This window comes from Terrapene carolina, unplaced genomic scaffold (genome assembly GCF_002925995.2).
Source record: "Terrapene carolina triunguis isolate 2854851 unplaced genomic scaffold, T_m_triunguis-2.0 Scaffold88, whole genome shotgun sequence".
Lineage (NCBI taxonomy): Eukaryota > Metazoa > Chordata > Testudines > Emydidae > Terrapene > Terrapene triunguis.
In genome coordinates this window covers 22711624-22727229 of record NW_020664439.1, presented here as the reverse complement: position 1 = coordinate 22727229, position 15606 = coordinate 22711624, and the positions used below count along the sequence as shown (strand labels likewise).

The window sequence follows — 15606 nt, the reverse complement described above, 5'->3', positions numbered from 1 at the left end:
TGAGGAGAGATTAAAGAGGCTAGGACTCTTCAGCTTGGAAAAGAAGAGACTAAGGGGGGATATGATAGAGGTATATAAAATCATGAGTGATGTGGAGAAAGTGGATAAGGAAAAGTTATTTACTTATTCCCATAATACAAGAACTAGGGATCATCAAATGAAATTAATAAGCAGCAGGTTTAAAACAAATAAAAGGAAGTTCTTCTTCACGCAGCGCACAGTCAACTTGTGGAACTCCTTACCTGAGGAGGTTGTGAAGGCTAGGACTATAACAGAGTTTAAAAGAGAACTGGATAAATTCATGGTGGTTAAGTCCATTAATGGCTATTAGCCAGGACGGGTAAGGAATGGTGTCCCTAGCCTCTGTCTGTCAGAGGGTGGAGATGGATGGCAGGAGAGAGATCACTTGATCATTGCCTGTTAGGTTCACTTCCTCTGGGGCACCTGGCATTGGCCACTGTCTAGATACTGGGCTAGATGGACTTGTGGTCTGACTTACCCGGTATGGCCTTTCTTATGTTCTTATGTTTACTTTATCATTCACTTACTTTGCCAAAAGAGTAAGTGGCAGAGCCACACTTCATTCAGAGTGTTACCATATTCGGTAAAATTTCCAGAAACATGGGCCTATATTTCTAAATCCATACATAGGCACTTAAATAAGTGGCCTGACTTCAAATATGCTAAGTACAGAATAATTCCAATTAATCACTTAAGTGCCTAAATTTAGGCACCCATTTTTGAAAATGTCTGCCTTTTACTTTAAGTGTGTTGTTTTTTTCTTTTTAATGTATGTTAGTTCATTGTGAAGGACTCAGTGGAAGAAAATATGCTGAAAATCCAGAACAAGAAGAGGGAACTTGCAGCAGGAGCCTTTGCAGCTAAAAAGCTTACTGTTAGTGAAGTAAAACAAACCAAGATCAATGAAATTAAGACTCTGATTGATTTATAATTTTGTAAGAGGGTAGGTCAATCATTCTTTCTGAATAAAGGATATAGTACTATAGTTGATGTGGCATTAGTTTTTATGTGCACACACTCCATGTTGTTTTTATAATTATGCTGTTAAGGTACTTTGGCAGATAGAATGTAGACCTGTGAAATCAGCCGACAAGGATAAAAATTGGTTTGACTATTTAAATTTTAATTAAAAAAATTCTTTAAATATTTTTGTACTCATTAAACTTATAATAAGTCATATTTCAAACATTACAGCATTTCTGTATACAAGTAGTTTATTTGAGACGAGGACCAAAAAAAATTCAAAACAGAATTATATAACTTATTTTACTGTGCATTCTTATTTGTAAATTTCTGACCTATTTCTAGACTGAAAATGCAAATTGTATTTTTCTGGCGTTGAAAATATGACCATCTGCCCCCCCGCTCTCCTCCAAATAGAAACATTAAAAAATGTAAATAAAATGCAGACTAGAACATAACTTTTTTTAACCAGTCAGGTCTTGTTCATTGTGTTTCAGGACTGATAGTTTATAGTAATGGCAAAACTAAAAATGTGTAACTCCTTGTGAAGACTGATATTTAATTATGGATTTATTTTCTGTCAGTCTGTATAGGTTCTAAAATATTTTATAAGTAAAATATAGAGGAAGACACTTTTGTGTATAATGTACAGTTGCAACAGGGAATGAATGCTTCTCAAGAGTCTCCAGGATTTTATCAAAGTGAACTATTTTAACTGTAAATGTAAAATACTTACATTTAATGTTTTCCTTCTGTTAACAATTCCATTTAAGTGTTTACAAATTGTAATTCTATATGAATTTTTTTTTTTTTGGCGCTATGTGGGAAAGAACACGTAAATTCTAGTTTTGACATTCGTACTATTACATGTAACCAATCCATGTGTTTGGATTTTGGAATATGCCACTGTATATAGATTTGCTGTATGCAGTATACAAGTATGTTGTGCTTTTTTTGTAACCCCACTTGGACCTTGGAGAAAATAACTAAAATTTCTTTTTTTAAATGGTTAGAAGCTTTATAATTTTTTCCCCCAACACTAAATACTTTTTTATATAAGTTGGAAGATGCCATGTGGAACACTGATCTGTCTAGAACTTGATTTACAGGGGAAGGAGCAATTTGATTAAAAATTACTCAAATGCTAGTTGAGAATCTATAGTTCTGTTCTTTCAAACTTATTAAATAGCACCAAAGAGCTGAAGTTGGATATCACCTCTTCCACCTACCTCGTCCCAGTTGCCTCTGTTCCCAGACATATGCTTCCTTACTGCTCCATGCTGCCCTCCAATGTGATAACTGACACCTGGCTCAACTAGCATGGGCTCAGAATCAGAAGCAGGGAATTGTGTGTCTGGGAAAATTCAAGAAGGGTTTCTAGTAACAGGGAAGTGGGTCAAAATTTGCTTTTGACATGTTCCTCTTTCCATTTACCATCAGCTGGTCAATATTCTAGGTGTTACAATTTTGCACTAACTGAATAGCAACTGCACATCCAATGATATTAGTTTTGGGTGAATAGTTTAAATTCTTAAAATTAAATATAAAGGGTAGAAGTTCCTATTCTGTTCAGATATAAAATAACAGATCCAAAGCCATTATATTTATATCTTTCCTTCTGGTTTAATGGTCCTAACAGGAAGGGTTACTTAACATGACTGGATAATTCCATGATGGTGGCAATATTTATTTAGTCTATTACCATAGTGCCCAAAGGCACTCAATCAAAATCAGGGCCCTGTTGTGCTAGGTGCTGCATAAATAGGTGGGAAAACATGATTCCTGCCCCAGCAGGTTACAAATATAATTTAAAACAAGATGCAACAAGTGTGTGTAAGAAACAATAGTATGGAATGGGGAGGGAGGATGAAGCTAACTGGTAATTCACATTTACCTAGTTATTTGTATGAATTTACCTTCTACCTAGCTATTATCAGTTGATGACTTCATGCAGGTCTTACAGTACAAATGTGTCTTAGGGAGAAGAGGGTAGGACCTTCATAAACTAGGTAGGGGTGGACATTTTATGCACAAAGCATGGAGGGGAAGAACTATATGAGGGCATGACATAAGATACACGTACAGATAAGTTGGAAGGGCCTTGGTGATGAGGACAATATGCTTGAACTCTGTAAAATGAGGAGCCAGTTGAGGGACTCAGAGGAGTGATATGGTGAAGGCAGACAAAAAAAGCATGATTTTTAACAGCTTTGTTTTGAATTGACTTGTATGGCTTAATACAGATTGTTAGGGAGAAGTTGGTTGAGGAGATGATGGCCTGGGTGAGAGTTTTACTGTGTGGTGAGAAAGAAAAGGCCAGATTTTAGAGATGTTACAGAGGAAGAACTGACAAGATTTGGATGCTGCCTTGATATGTGGGGTAAGACAGAGAGAGGAATCATAATAGCCAGTTCTACCACCACTAGTAACAAAGGCCTGGTCTACACTACGAGTTTAGGTCGACTTTAGCCGCGTTAAATCGACTTAAGCCTGGACACGTTTACACTACGAAGCCCTTTCTGTCGACTTAAAGGGCCCTTTAAACCGGTTTCCTAACACCACCTCGACAAGGGGATTAGCGATAAAATCGACCTTAGGGGGTCGGAATTGGGTTAGTGTGGACGGAATTCGACATTACTGGCCTCCGGGAGCTATCCCACAGTGCTTCATTGTGACCGCTCTGGACAGCACTCTCATCTCAGATGCACTGGCCAGGTAGACAGGAAAAGCCCCGCGAACGTTTGAATTTCATTTCCTGTTTGCTCAGCGTGGAGAGCACAGGTGACCATGCAGAGCTCATCAGCACAGGTAACCATGATGGAGTCCCAGTCCCAGTCCCAGGATCGCAGAAGAGCTCCAGCCTGGACCGAACGGGAGGTACAGGATCTGATCGCCATCTGGGGAGATGAAGCAGTGCTCGCCGAACTCCGAAACAGTAAAAGAAACGGCAAAACATTAGAAAAGATCTCCAAGGCCATGAAGGACAGAGGCCATAACAGGGACGCGCGGCAGTGCCGCGTGAAAATTAAGGAGCTAAGGCAAGCCTACCACAAAGTCAGAGACGCAAACGGAAGGTCCGGGGCAGAGCCGCAAACATGCCGCTACTACGCGGAGCTGCATGCCATTCTAGGGGGTGCAGCCACCACTAGCCCAAGCGTGTTCTATGAGTCCCTCTCTGCAAACGGGGAAGCGGGTTCGGCGGACGAGGAAGATGAGGATGGAGAGAACATAGATAGCTCACAGCAGCAAGGAAGCGGAGAAACCAGTTACCCCAACAGCCAGGATATGTTTGTCACCCTGGACCTGGAAACAGTAACCCCCGAACTGACCCAAGACCCTGAGGGCACACAGGGGACCTCTGGTGAGTGTACCTTTGTAAATATTACACATGGTTTAAAAACAAGCGTGTTTAATGATTAATGATTAATCTGCCCTGGCAATCGCGGCCAGTACAGCTACTGGAAAAGTCTGTTAACGTGTATGGGGATGGAGCGGAAATCCTCCAGGGACATCTCCAGAAAGCTCTCCTTCATGTAATCCCAAAGCCTTTGCAAAAGGTTTCTGGGGAGGGCTGCCTTATCCCGTCCGCCATGGTAGGACACTTTACCACGCCAGGCCAGTAGCACGTAGTCTGGAATCATTGCATAACAAAGCATGGCAGCGTATGGTCCCGGTGTTTGCTGGCATGCAGACAACATCCATTCCTTATCGCTCTTTGTTATCCTCAGGAGAGTGATATCATTCACGGTCACCTGGTTGAAATGGGGCAATTTTATTAAGGGGACATTCAGAGGTGCCCCTTCCTGCTCTGCTGAACAGAAATATACCCCGCTGTTAACCACGCGGTGGGGGGGAGGGGTGAAGTGACCATCCCAGAGAATTGGGTGTGAGGGGGAGGGGAGTTAGTTGGGTTTGTGCTGCATGTTAAACCTGAAATCGCAGCCCCTCCTTTTACATTGCAAACCCATTTTAAATGGCACGGGTGCTTGGTATGGGAAATGAGGGCAGAACTGTTTGAAACCATCCCCACATGTTAAGAAGGTTAAAAAAGCCCAAAGACTATATGTCTTACCATGGCTGCCTGCAAGCTGAAATCTGTGTCCTGGCACTGCGTGAGTGATCTCTCACACCAAACCAGGAGACTCTCAATATAAGAGGAAAAATGCGACCTTGTAACGAAAGCACATGGGCTGTGTGATGTTGTGAACAGCAAAATCTAACGTGAAAGAGTCTACCCATTGTTCTCTAAAATGTATCTTTTTTAACAACCTCTCCCTTCTCCACCAGCTGCAAATCTTACTCCTTCGCAGAGGCTAGTGAATATTCGAAGAAGGAAGCGAAGGACGCGTGACGAAATGTTTACTGAACTTCAGACTGCCTCCCACGCTGACAGAGCACAGCTGAATGCGTGGAGGCAGTCAATGACTGATTTTAAAAAAGCCCAATATGAGCGAGAGGAGAGGTGGCGTGCTGAAGATGAGAAGTTGCGTGCTGAAACGCGGGCTGAAGAGGAGAGGTGGCGTCAACTTGTAATCAGAAAGCAAGAGTCGATGCTCCGGCTGCTGGAGCATCAAAGTGATATGCTCCTGCGTATGGTTGAGCTGCAGGAAAGGCAGCAGGAGCAGAGACCGCCGCTACAGCCCCTCTGTAACCAGCAGCCATCCTCCCCAAGTCCCATTGCCTCCTCACCCAGACGCCCAAGAACACGGTGGGGGGGCCTTCGGCCACCCACTCACTCCACCCTAGATGATTTCCATAGCAATAAGTTTTAAAGTTTTAAATTGGAGTGTGTCCTTTTCCTTCCCTCCTCCCCCACCCATCCCGGGCTACCTTTCCAATTATCCCCCTAGTTGTGTGCTGAATTAATAAAGAATGCATGAATGTGAAGCAACAATGACTTTATTGCCTCTGCAAGTGGTGCTCGAAGGGGGGAGGGTAGTAGGGGAGGGTGGGGTGGTTGGTTTGCAGGGAAGTAGAGTTAACAGGGTGGTGGGGGAGGGGCAGAGGGTTCATCAAGGAGCAACAAACAGAAGTTTCACTCCGTAGCCTGGCCAGTCACAAAACTGGTTTTCAACGCTTCTCTGATGCGCACCGCGCCCTGCTGTGCTCCTCTAACCGCCCTGGTGTCTGGCTGCGCGTAATCAGCGGCCAGGCGATTTGCCTCAACCTCCCACCCCGCCATAAATGTCTCCCCCTTACTTTCACATATATTGTGGAGCGCACAGCAAGTAGCAATAACAATGGGGAGATTCTTTTCGTTAAGGTCTGAGCGAGTCAGTAAGCTGCGCCAGCGCGCTTTTAAACGGCCAAATGCACATTCCACCACCATTCGGCACTTGCTCAGCCTGTAGTTGAACAGGTCCTGACTGCTGTCCAGGCTGCCTGTGTATGGCTTCATGAGCCATGGCATTAAGGGGTAGGCTGGGTCCCCAAGGATCACGATAGGCATTTCAACATCCCCAACTGTTATTTTCTGGTCTGGGAAGAAAGTCCCTTCCTCCAGCTTTCGAAACAGAAGAGACTGCCTGAAGACGCGAGCATCATGTACTCTTCCCGGCCAGCCCACGTTGATGTCGGTGAAACGTCCCTTGTGATCCACCAGGGCTTGCAGCAGCATTGAAAAGTACCCCTTGCGGTTTATGTAGTCGGTGGCTTGGTGCGCCGGTGCCAAGATAGGGATATGGGTTCCGTCTATCGCCCCACCACAGTTTGGGAATCCCATTGCAGCAAAGCCATCCACTATGGTCTGCACGTTTCCCAGAGTCACTACCCTTGATATCACCAGGTCTCTCATTGCCCTGGCAACTTGGATCACAGCAGCCCCCACAGTAGATTTGCCCACTCCAAATTGATTCCCAACTGACCGGTAGCTGTCTGGCGTTGCAAGCTTCCACAGGGCTATCGCCACTCGCTTCTCCACTGTGAGGGCTGCTCTCATCCTGGTATTCTGGCGCTTCAGGGCAGGGGAAAGCAAGTCACAAAGTTCCATGAAAGTGCCCTTACGCATGCGAAAGTTTCGCAGCCACTGGGCATCGTCCCAGACCTGCAACACGATGCGGTCCCACCACTCTGTGCTTGTTTCCCGGGCCCAGAATCGGCGGTCCACGGCATGAACCTGCCCCAGTAACACCAGGATTTCCACATTGCTGGGGCCTGTGCCTTGTGAGAGGTCCATGTCAATTTCCTCATCACTATCGTCGCCGCGCTGCAATCGCCTCCTCCTCAGCTGGTCCTGGTTTGGCTTTGGCATGTCCAGGAGGCTCTGCATGTTTTCCAGGACAATGCGCGTGGTGTTCATAGTGCTCATAATTGCCGCGGTGATCTGAGCGGGCTCCATGATCCCAGTGCTGGCTATGGCGTCTGGTCTGAAAAAAGGCGCGAAAGTAGTATCTGACGGACCAGGGGAAGAAGGGAGGGAGGGAGAGAGGGAGGGAGGGAGGGGCGAGTGACGACATGGCATACAGGTACAGGGAATTAAAATCAAGAAAGGTGGCTTTGCATCAGGGAGAAACACAAACAACTGTCACACAGAATGCCCCCCCCCCAAAGATTGAACTCAAAAGCCTGGGTTTAGCAGGAGGAAGGGGGGGAAGCAAATGAATACAGAATAAATCTATTTTTTACATCTTAAGACAACGGTGCAGCATGACTGATAGCCCTTGGCATTTTCTGGGTGCTTGGCAACAAATACTGGGCGCTTGGCAGTTAGCCTTCAGGTCTATTGCACGATCTGATACCCAGTATGACAACGATGGATACCAGTCGTAATATACTATCTACTGCCCAAAAGGCAAGGGGTTGCTGCTGTGTAGCAATGTTGCCCCATCCTGCGGATAATACGTCTGATAACCATCATCATCAAGGCAAGGGGGCTGGTGCAATGCAGCCCCACGGCTGCCAGCCCCATGTCTGCCAGCACCCAGATAGCCCTCGGCCTCTTCTGGGTGCTTAGCAGACAATATTGGGCACTTGGCAGAAAATAGCATACTACGACTGATAACCATCATTGTCTGCCCGGGTGCCCATGATCGACAGCCACTGCAGTACGATGACGACGGTTACCAGTCGTAATATACCATCTTCTACCAAAAGGCAAGGGGCTGGTGCAATGCAGCCCTACGGCTGCCAGCCCCACAGCTGCCAGCACCCAGATCGCCAATGAAGGCTATCAGTCATGCTGCACCGTCTACCGCCAAAAGGCAGTAAGCTGCTGCTGCTGTTTAGCAATGCAGTCCCACGTTTGCCGGCACCCGGAAGAGATATGGTGACGGTGAGCTGAGCTGAGCGGGCTCAATGCTTGGCGTGGTATGTTGTCTGCACAGGTAACCCAGGTAAAAAGGCGCGAATCTATTGTCTGCCGTTGCTGTGACGGCGGGGGAGGGGCCTGATGCAATGTACCCAGAACCCCTCGCGGCACTGCTTTGCATCATCCGGGCATTGCGATCTCAACCCATAATTCCAATGGGCGCCGGAGGCTCCGGGAACTGTGGGATAGGTACCATAGTGCAATGCGCCGGAAGTCGACGCTAGCCTCGGTACTGTGGACGCGGTCCGCCGACTTCATGCACTTAGAGCATTTTAGGTGGGGACACACACAATCGGCTGCATACAACCGGTTTCTATAAAACCGGCTTCTATAAATCCGACCTAATTCTGTAGTGTAGACATAGCCTAAGAAAATAGTTTCAGGAGTGATGACTCTTAGTGTCTGACTCTTAGTATTTGCCATTCATATAGTTTGTATGATCCCAGTCAGCCACAAGCAGGTATCCCATATGCCCATTGTCTAAACTCAGTGCATTAAACCTAATGCTGGAAAAACTGTAGAGCAGGTGTATACAAGCAGGTCACCCTTGTGCAGTTATGCCCCTTGGCAAGTTAAGTTTTCCTTGATATCTGTGTGGATCCAATTAGTGAGGTTAGAAGTAGGAAATGGTTTTTGCTTATGGATTAGAGGTGGGTTTAGCAATGAATCTTCCCTGCCTAACTTTCCTCCTCCCCCTCCCAAGAAAACCTCACCAGGTTACACATCAACTGGTGCTATTGTATGCTCTTCCTGATCAGCCTTTTGACCTTTAATTTGTCCTGAGGTATGCTGACCTAACAATGATAAGGTAGAATTGTGATTGTTCTGGACATTAGATTATGAAATGGCTAGTAGCCTTATTGGGTATGTCTACACAGCAACTAGACATACGACTGGCCTGTGCTAGTTGACTTGGGCTTGTGGGGCTGTCCAGACTTTGGGGCTTGGGCTTGGGCTGGCCTCTAGGACCCTGTGTGGGTGGGGAGGATCCCAGAGCTCCAGCCTGAGCCTGGAAGTCTACACAGCAGTGAAACAGCCCCACAGTCCAAGCCCTGTGAGCCCAAGTTGGCTGGCATGGGCTAGCCATAGGTTTTTCCTTGCTATTGTTTGCAGCTGAGTTCCTCCTTACTGGAGTGAAGCAGAATAAAATTAATTATGGCTGGCAGGGTGTTGAGTGGTTTTGTCCTTTATTGCTGCTGTTCAAGGGGGCTGTATATATTTTGTAGTGATTAGAAAGTGCAGTTTAGCCTTAGGCCTCTGCCTTCCTTCTGAATCTGATAATTCATCATCAGCTGCTGCTGCTCTGATGCTGAAGGACTGAAACCACAGGTCTAGCCTCAGCAAGGATACATTAACTAATAGCAGTATTGCCTAAACTGAGCTGGGAAATAGCATGTCCCAGAGATATGAATGGGGTGTCATGCTGGAGCAAACCTCCAAGTCACTGATTTGCCCCCTTACCCAAAAGTCAAGACCAATAGTTTAATAAATCTAAAAAGGACTAGATATTTAGATAAATAAAAACATCTTCTGTTATACTAGGTACAACTACAATGAAGCTTAATCCTCAGACTTTGTGACAAAAGCTGCTCACAAACTGACATTTGTCTCTGTGATTAAACCATTGCAGGGTTAGGTACGTGATGGGGAATTTTGCACCTTCCTCTTAAAAATCCAGTATCCTACTGCTCACTGTTGGAGATGCTAGGTGCTCTCATCCCTTTAGTCTAATGCAGCATGGCATTTCTCTGGAACCCAAAAAAGTATTTGATTCTGAACTGATTGTGCTTTTATCACATGCTGCACAACAAAGGCAGCTTTCAGTAGAAATAATTTAGGGATAGAGATGGCTTCAAAAAGGCTACTTTAAGTGATTTGCCTGTAATCTACCTGACCATTATACTATAGGTGGATATGAAATTTCATCTGCTACTTCTACTCCAGTTGAGCATATCTTCTTCATAGTATCACCAGTTCATTTTGAATATGGCCACCAAATATTAACTTTAATCAGTCATGCTGCTTGTTTTGAACAAAGTGCCATGGGAGTGGGGGAGGGTAAATTATGGTGAGACTTGCTCCACCCTAGTCCTCCCAGTTCTGCCTCCCAGTCGACACCCGCCATCTTGCAGCAGCTTTTGTGCGTGAGCATGAATTTACTTCCCCACTCTACTGAAGTGTTCAGATACAATGGTGCTGGGATACTTTATAAACCACCAGTGGAAGATCTCACCTATGTATGAGTATATTGTTTGGGAGAAGAGAATGGTTAAAGCTCAGGATGAGTGCTTTCTTTTCTGGGCCTGTATTTCCTTCAGTATATGTAGCTAAGTTAGGTACCTGTCTTAATTGTGGTTGGCTGTGTGTTGAGTTGGCTTCCCACTTATAAAGGGGCTGAGCAATAAAAGACTCTAGGGTATTGATTGGGGGAATGGGTTCTAAGTGACTATTTACCCCTTTTGGGTGGAATAGAACAATGTGCTTCAGTCTTTGCTCTTAAAATGTGTATTGGGACTACTAACTTTTCCATTGGAAGTGCCCCTGGATGCCAAGGAATGAGTAATAGGGCTTTTGTCTGATTCTGGAAGAAAGGGCATCAGTAATTCATAGGGGAAAAACTGGAGTGCAAATTTTGGCAACATTAAATACCAATTTAAAATGCCCCTTGTCAGGGGCTTCTCATTCTGTTAGTTACCCTGAGGGCATTCTGTGCCTAAAACTTACAAACTCTGCGCACAATATTTTAAAATTCTGCAAATTTTGTCAAATAAATGTGGCTCCAGCATGGCATTGGGGAGCACAGGCCACTGGCTGCACAGAGATGTGCAACTCCTTCCTGGGACACGGACTCAGCGGTGAGCCTGCACCCAGCCCTGACACAGCACAAGGACCAGGCCTGCCCCTCCATGCCAGGTGAACCAGGTGTGGGCAGGTAGGCTCAGGAAGGCAGGATCCAAGTGTAGAGGGGCTTAGTGTCGGAAAAGCCAGGTGTGGGTTGAGGGGGTTCTGTGTGGGGTAATCTGGGTGAGAGCAGCTCAATGGGCGAATTTAGCTGCACAGGGTCTTGTTGGAGGGTTCTGGGTGCAATGGTAATGGGATTCTGTAGGGGGGTCCAGGTGAAGGTGGTTGGGGCTCAGCGGTGGGTGGGGTGGATGTGGGGGGGGGCTAAGTGTGCAGGGGTGGGGGGGGGGGGGGGGGATGTCCAGATACGGGGGGAGTGGGGCTCTGGGGTGGGGATCCAGGAGCAGCAGGTGAGGACTTGGTAGGGTGAGTATCCAGGTGCAAGTGGCTTGTTGGGAGTGGTCCAGGTGTAAGGGGAGCGGGGTTCATTGCAGGGATTCTGGGTGCAGGAGGGGTGAGGCTCAGCGGGAGGGTCTGGGTATGAGGGGGGTCTGGATGCATGGTGGTTGGGCAGATTGGTAAACAGCTACCTGGACAGTGAGCCCTCCCCCCCCTGCAGCTTCCTACAGCCGGGGGAGAAATCTGGGGGTGGGTCTGACCCAGCCCTGGATGCCGTTCAGGGGAAGAGGAAGTCCCGTCCTCCCCAGCCCAGCCGGGACTAGCAGCTGAGCCACTAGCTGGGTCTTCCCCTGCCCCGTCCCTGCCCCCCCAGTGATTTACCTCTCTGCCGGCTGCCCTGGGCACCCAAAACATACTGCTGGGGAGAGTCTCATGACTGCTTGTGTGGCTTCCCTTTGCTTCCTTTGTCAGAAAGTCATTTTTCTGCAGGGGACATAAATTCTACACATGCGCAGAGGTGCAGAATTTTCACAGGAGTATGTTAGTGCTCTCTCTACCATGTTACAGCTGTTGTTAGCATGAACTGTTCAAATATTGTGCTTTATAAAAGCAGTCACTCTAGCAGGTGGAGCCTTACTGCTTGAATCACTGACAATGTCTTAGGAAGGCTGAGATTCCTGGGGCACTAATGTCACACACTAGTGATCTTTTAATCTTTGATTGCACTTTTATGTCAGGCATATGAAAACACACTAAACTGGTACATGTTGATAATGCAGAAGCGGTACTAACCTACAGCATGAATCAATAAGATTTATTAGCAAAAGTGGCATATGGTCTGCAAAGACACAAGCTATGTACATCACTTGGGAAGGAGGTGTGCATATGTCAAAAATCTAAGAGCAGAGAACATACAGTTGCATGAAAACATGCAAGTGAGAGCACAGAGGTGTTATATCCTTTTTTCTGTTGCTATGGTGAACACTGACTTCAGCATTAGAGTATGACAGGAAGATTGAATTTGACTATGCAATATTAAAACTTGGAAAATGCTGAGAGAATGATCACTGCACATACTGGTCAACTTATACTACTACCGTTAAGCTTTGTTCAGCTTTTACACTGTTTCTTGCCATGTGTTGCCTTAATTCTGCTCTCATTTATACCGTACACTTTCACTTAGGAGTTGTTAAAATTTGAGACTTGCATTTTGAGGCCGTATCTCAGTGCAGAAATTGAAGTAGAGATAGGAAGGGTGTTACTTTGGTAACACCCAAAAGATCAGAGTAGTGGGAATGGGTATTTTCTTCATCTTTCTGCAGCTTGGAAATAATATTTAATGAACCAGCAGAGGCTGGGAATGTAGCTATCTGCTCACATGGTGTGGCTGGTCAAACTAAAGCCATGGTAGTCTCTGCCTAGTTGAGATAAAAGTTTGTAGTGTCAAGTTTGAATGACCTTCCCCTACTTTTAAAGAATTGAAAATGTTTTATTGGCCTGTTGTATAAAATTTAAGCTCTACACGCTAAATAGCTTTGGCCCAGCCTTGGAAGAAAGCCATAGACCTTTTAAGTTTCACTGAACTAGGATAACTATGGATTGAAGAAGTTGCAGTCTACAGCAATGGTAGCAGATGCTTCTAAGTTCTGAGCTCAAACGAGCTCATACTTAAGAAATTTTCAGACTACTCTACTGAACTGACTGCATCTTCTATCAGGTATAAATGGAGGCAATTAAACAGACTGCTTCTGCTCCCTAGCTCTCTGGAGCAGTGATGTATAGCCTTTCTGCTTAATAAAACATTTACTTAAAATATTTGTAGCCACTAAATATTTTTCAGGGAAGAATCTCTCCTAAAATTAGAACTCCCATGTTAGCTTTTAGGCCAAAAGCTTCATTACTTGTCAAGTTGGAAATAACACACTTTAAACTCTCATTAAAAGATGAGGTCCTTAAACTGTTAATTCAGTAGTATGGTTCCATGTACAATCTTAATTCTGATTGTATATCCTCCACCTAACATGGATATTTTTTTCTCTTAAACAGTGGAAACACAGAAGGTGGCTACTGTCTTTTCTGTGGAAAACGGGTGAAGCCTCAGCTTTCTTAGCGAATATGGTATTGAGATCTACAGTAAATGTAGCAAGAACACAGCTATAGAAGAGCTCCTATGCTTTAAGTGAGAGTGCAGCTTTGTTAAACTCCTTTGGAAGGAAAAAGACCTTGCCCTCAGTGAGTTGGATGGTCAAGGAATGCTGAGATTCATTTATATCAAGTTCGTTTTAACTGGCTGTTTCCTTTATACTGAAAAAAAAATTAAATTCAAATGCACGCAGTCTGAAAAAGGGGCAGATATCTGAGCAGAGGATATGGGAAATCTTTCCTTCCTAACTAAACATCTAGATGCTTTTGTACAGACCTTCATATACCCCTAGGGCCCACACCAGACTGCCATTGGCTGAGTTTTAAGTCCTTTCAGATTCATGTAATGAAAGCTATGTAAACAGTCTTGGTAGAGAGTGTTCTATTTAAAAGCAGAACAATTGCTGTAGCTACTGTGCACCCATAGTTGGGCAAGAGTACATTGACAAACATTCTACCACAAGCTGTATGCAGAGGCCCAGTATGCTAGTATTGTGGTATTCAGGCAGTAAATAAATTAGTGTGCAGAGATGGATGCTGTTGCAATACTACTGATTGTGTGCCTCCATGGAAGAACTTCTGGAGGACTGTTTACTGGGAGTAGGGGATTGATGGTAACGATGCTAGTCCTGCTACATACAATGGCAAACTCCAGGCTTGCTAGTCCTGCTAAGTAGGATGCTAAACTCAGAACTAGCAGCTGGAACCCTGTCAATACAGTTATTAGCCTGGACTCTTCACTACATCTTGAGTAAGATAACATGCCCCTTTAAATATGTGCACAGGCAATATTAGAGCAGTGATCAGGCACTAGCATAGTAGGATGAATTGGTGACTGCAAGTTAATGCCATTGTCTGCATCCAAAGATACAGGCTGATTTGGACTAGCTGAAGGGTAGGCAATGGAAAGTTGTGGGAGTAATGGTTAAACCCTTGAACCTTCAGAATGAGTGAGATTCTTTTATCACAGATGTAGCTTCTCCTGACCACCCTACTCCTGCTACACACTTCATGAAACTGGCATGTACCTGGAGCTATATTAGGCTTTATTGCAGTGCCTGTGCTCCCGCCTTGTACTGCCTCACCTCTTGTTGCCTTGCTATTCAGGCCAGCAACTAATAATGGAGTAGGTGAGTAGGCAAGCCACAGTACCTTGTCTTACTCCATGCATGATTCTTATGTAACCCTTCTTCCCCATCAGGAGTACATTTATATACAAGGGTGCTATGCTGGAACTTGGTGTATTGGACTTTAAAATCATGCGTTTGCTCAAGGCAGAGATGACAGCTTCTACTGAAAGTGTTCCTTTGAGCACCCTTTAAGGTCGCTGTAGGGTTAGATTTTTTTTTTTTTTTTGGGGGGGAAAGCTGGGGAGTAAACCTGTCTAGTCTCTCCCAGCTGTTGTATGCTAGATTGCTGATCTGCCCCCTCCACTGCCCTCCAGCAGGCAGACCTCCTGTATGCTCAATCTCCCTGAAGCACTTTTGGTTGACATTTGAGGGATGACATCCTCTGGATCTCAGGACTGCTTAGCTGACTAGTTTGTGTCAAAAGGTACTCTCTACAGGACTCCTCTGCTCCTAGTCTGACCAGCAGAAACGTGAGTGTTTTATACTGCTACTCATCACTATCTATCCATCCAGTGGCAACTACACCAGATAGTTATGTGCTACCTGGAAACTAGGGAGCTTGCCCCAGGCAGCTGGCTATTTGAGTCCCTTTTTTTTGGAACACTCTTACAATGTCCCCAAAATAAAGATGCCCATTAAGTTGTAGGCTCATAGAATAGCTTGTGAATTTAAGGTTTGGAATAGGAGTATCACTAATCTTAGTTTTTTTTAAATTACTGCAGTGGTCTCCCATCTCTAACAGTCAGGACTTTGAGACCTCTGCAGATTTCTCCAATATTTTACTTGGAATGGCTCAAGATTGAG

The 15606-nt window shown here is 45.3% G+C and overlaps 1 protein-coding gene across 1 annotated transcript in view; it reads left to right on the top strand.

Moving 5' to 3' along the window:
• The window catches only part of HLTF (helicase like transcription factor), a 54944-nt gene extending 53565 nt beyond the window's left edge, over positions 1-1379 (top strand). Inside the window, exon 25 of the mRNA XM_024208520.3 lies at positions 800-1379. Coding sequence (XP_024064288.1) covers positions 800-952 — 153 coding nt within the window. The 3' untranslated portion in view covers positions 953-1379. The remainder of the gene's footprint in view (positions 1-799) is intronic.
• Positions 1380-15606: the final 14227 nt, after the last annotated feature.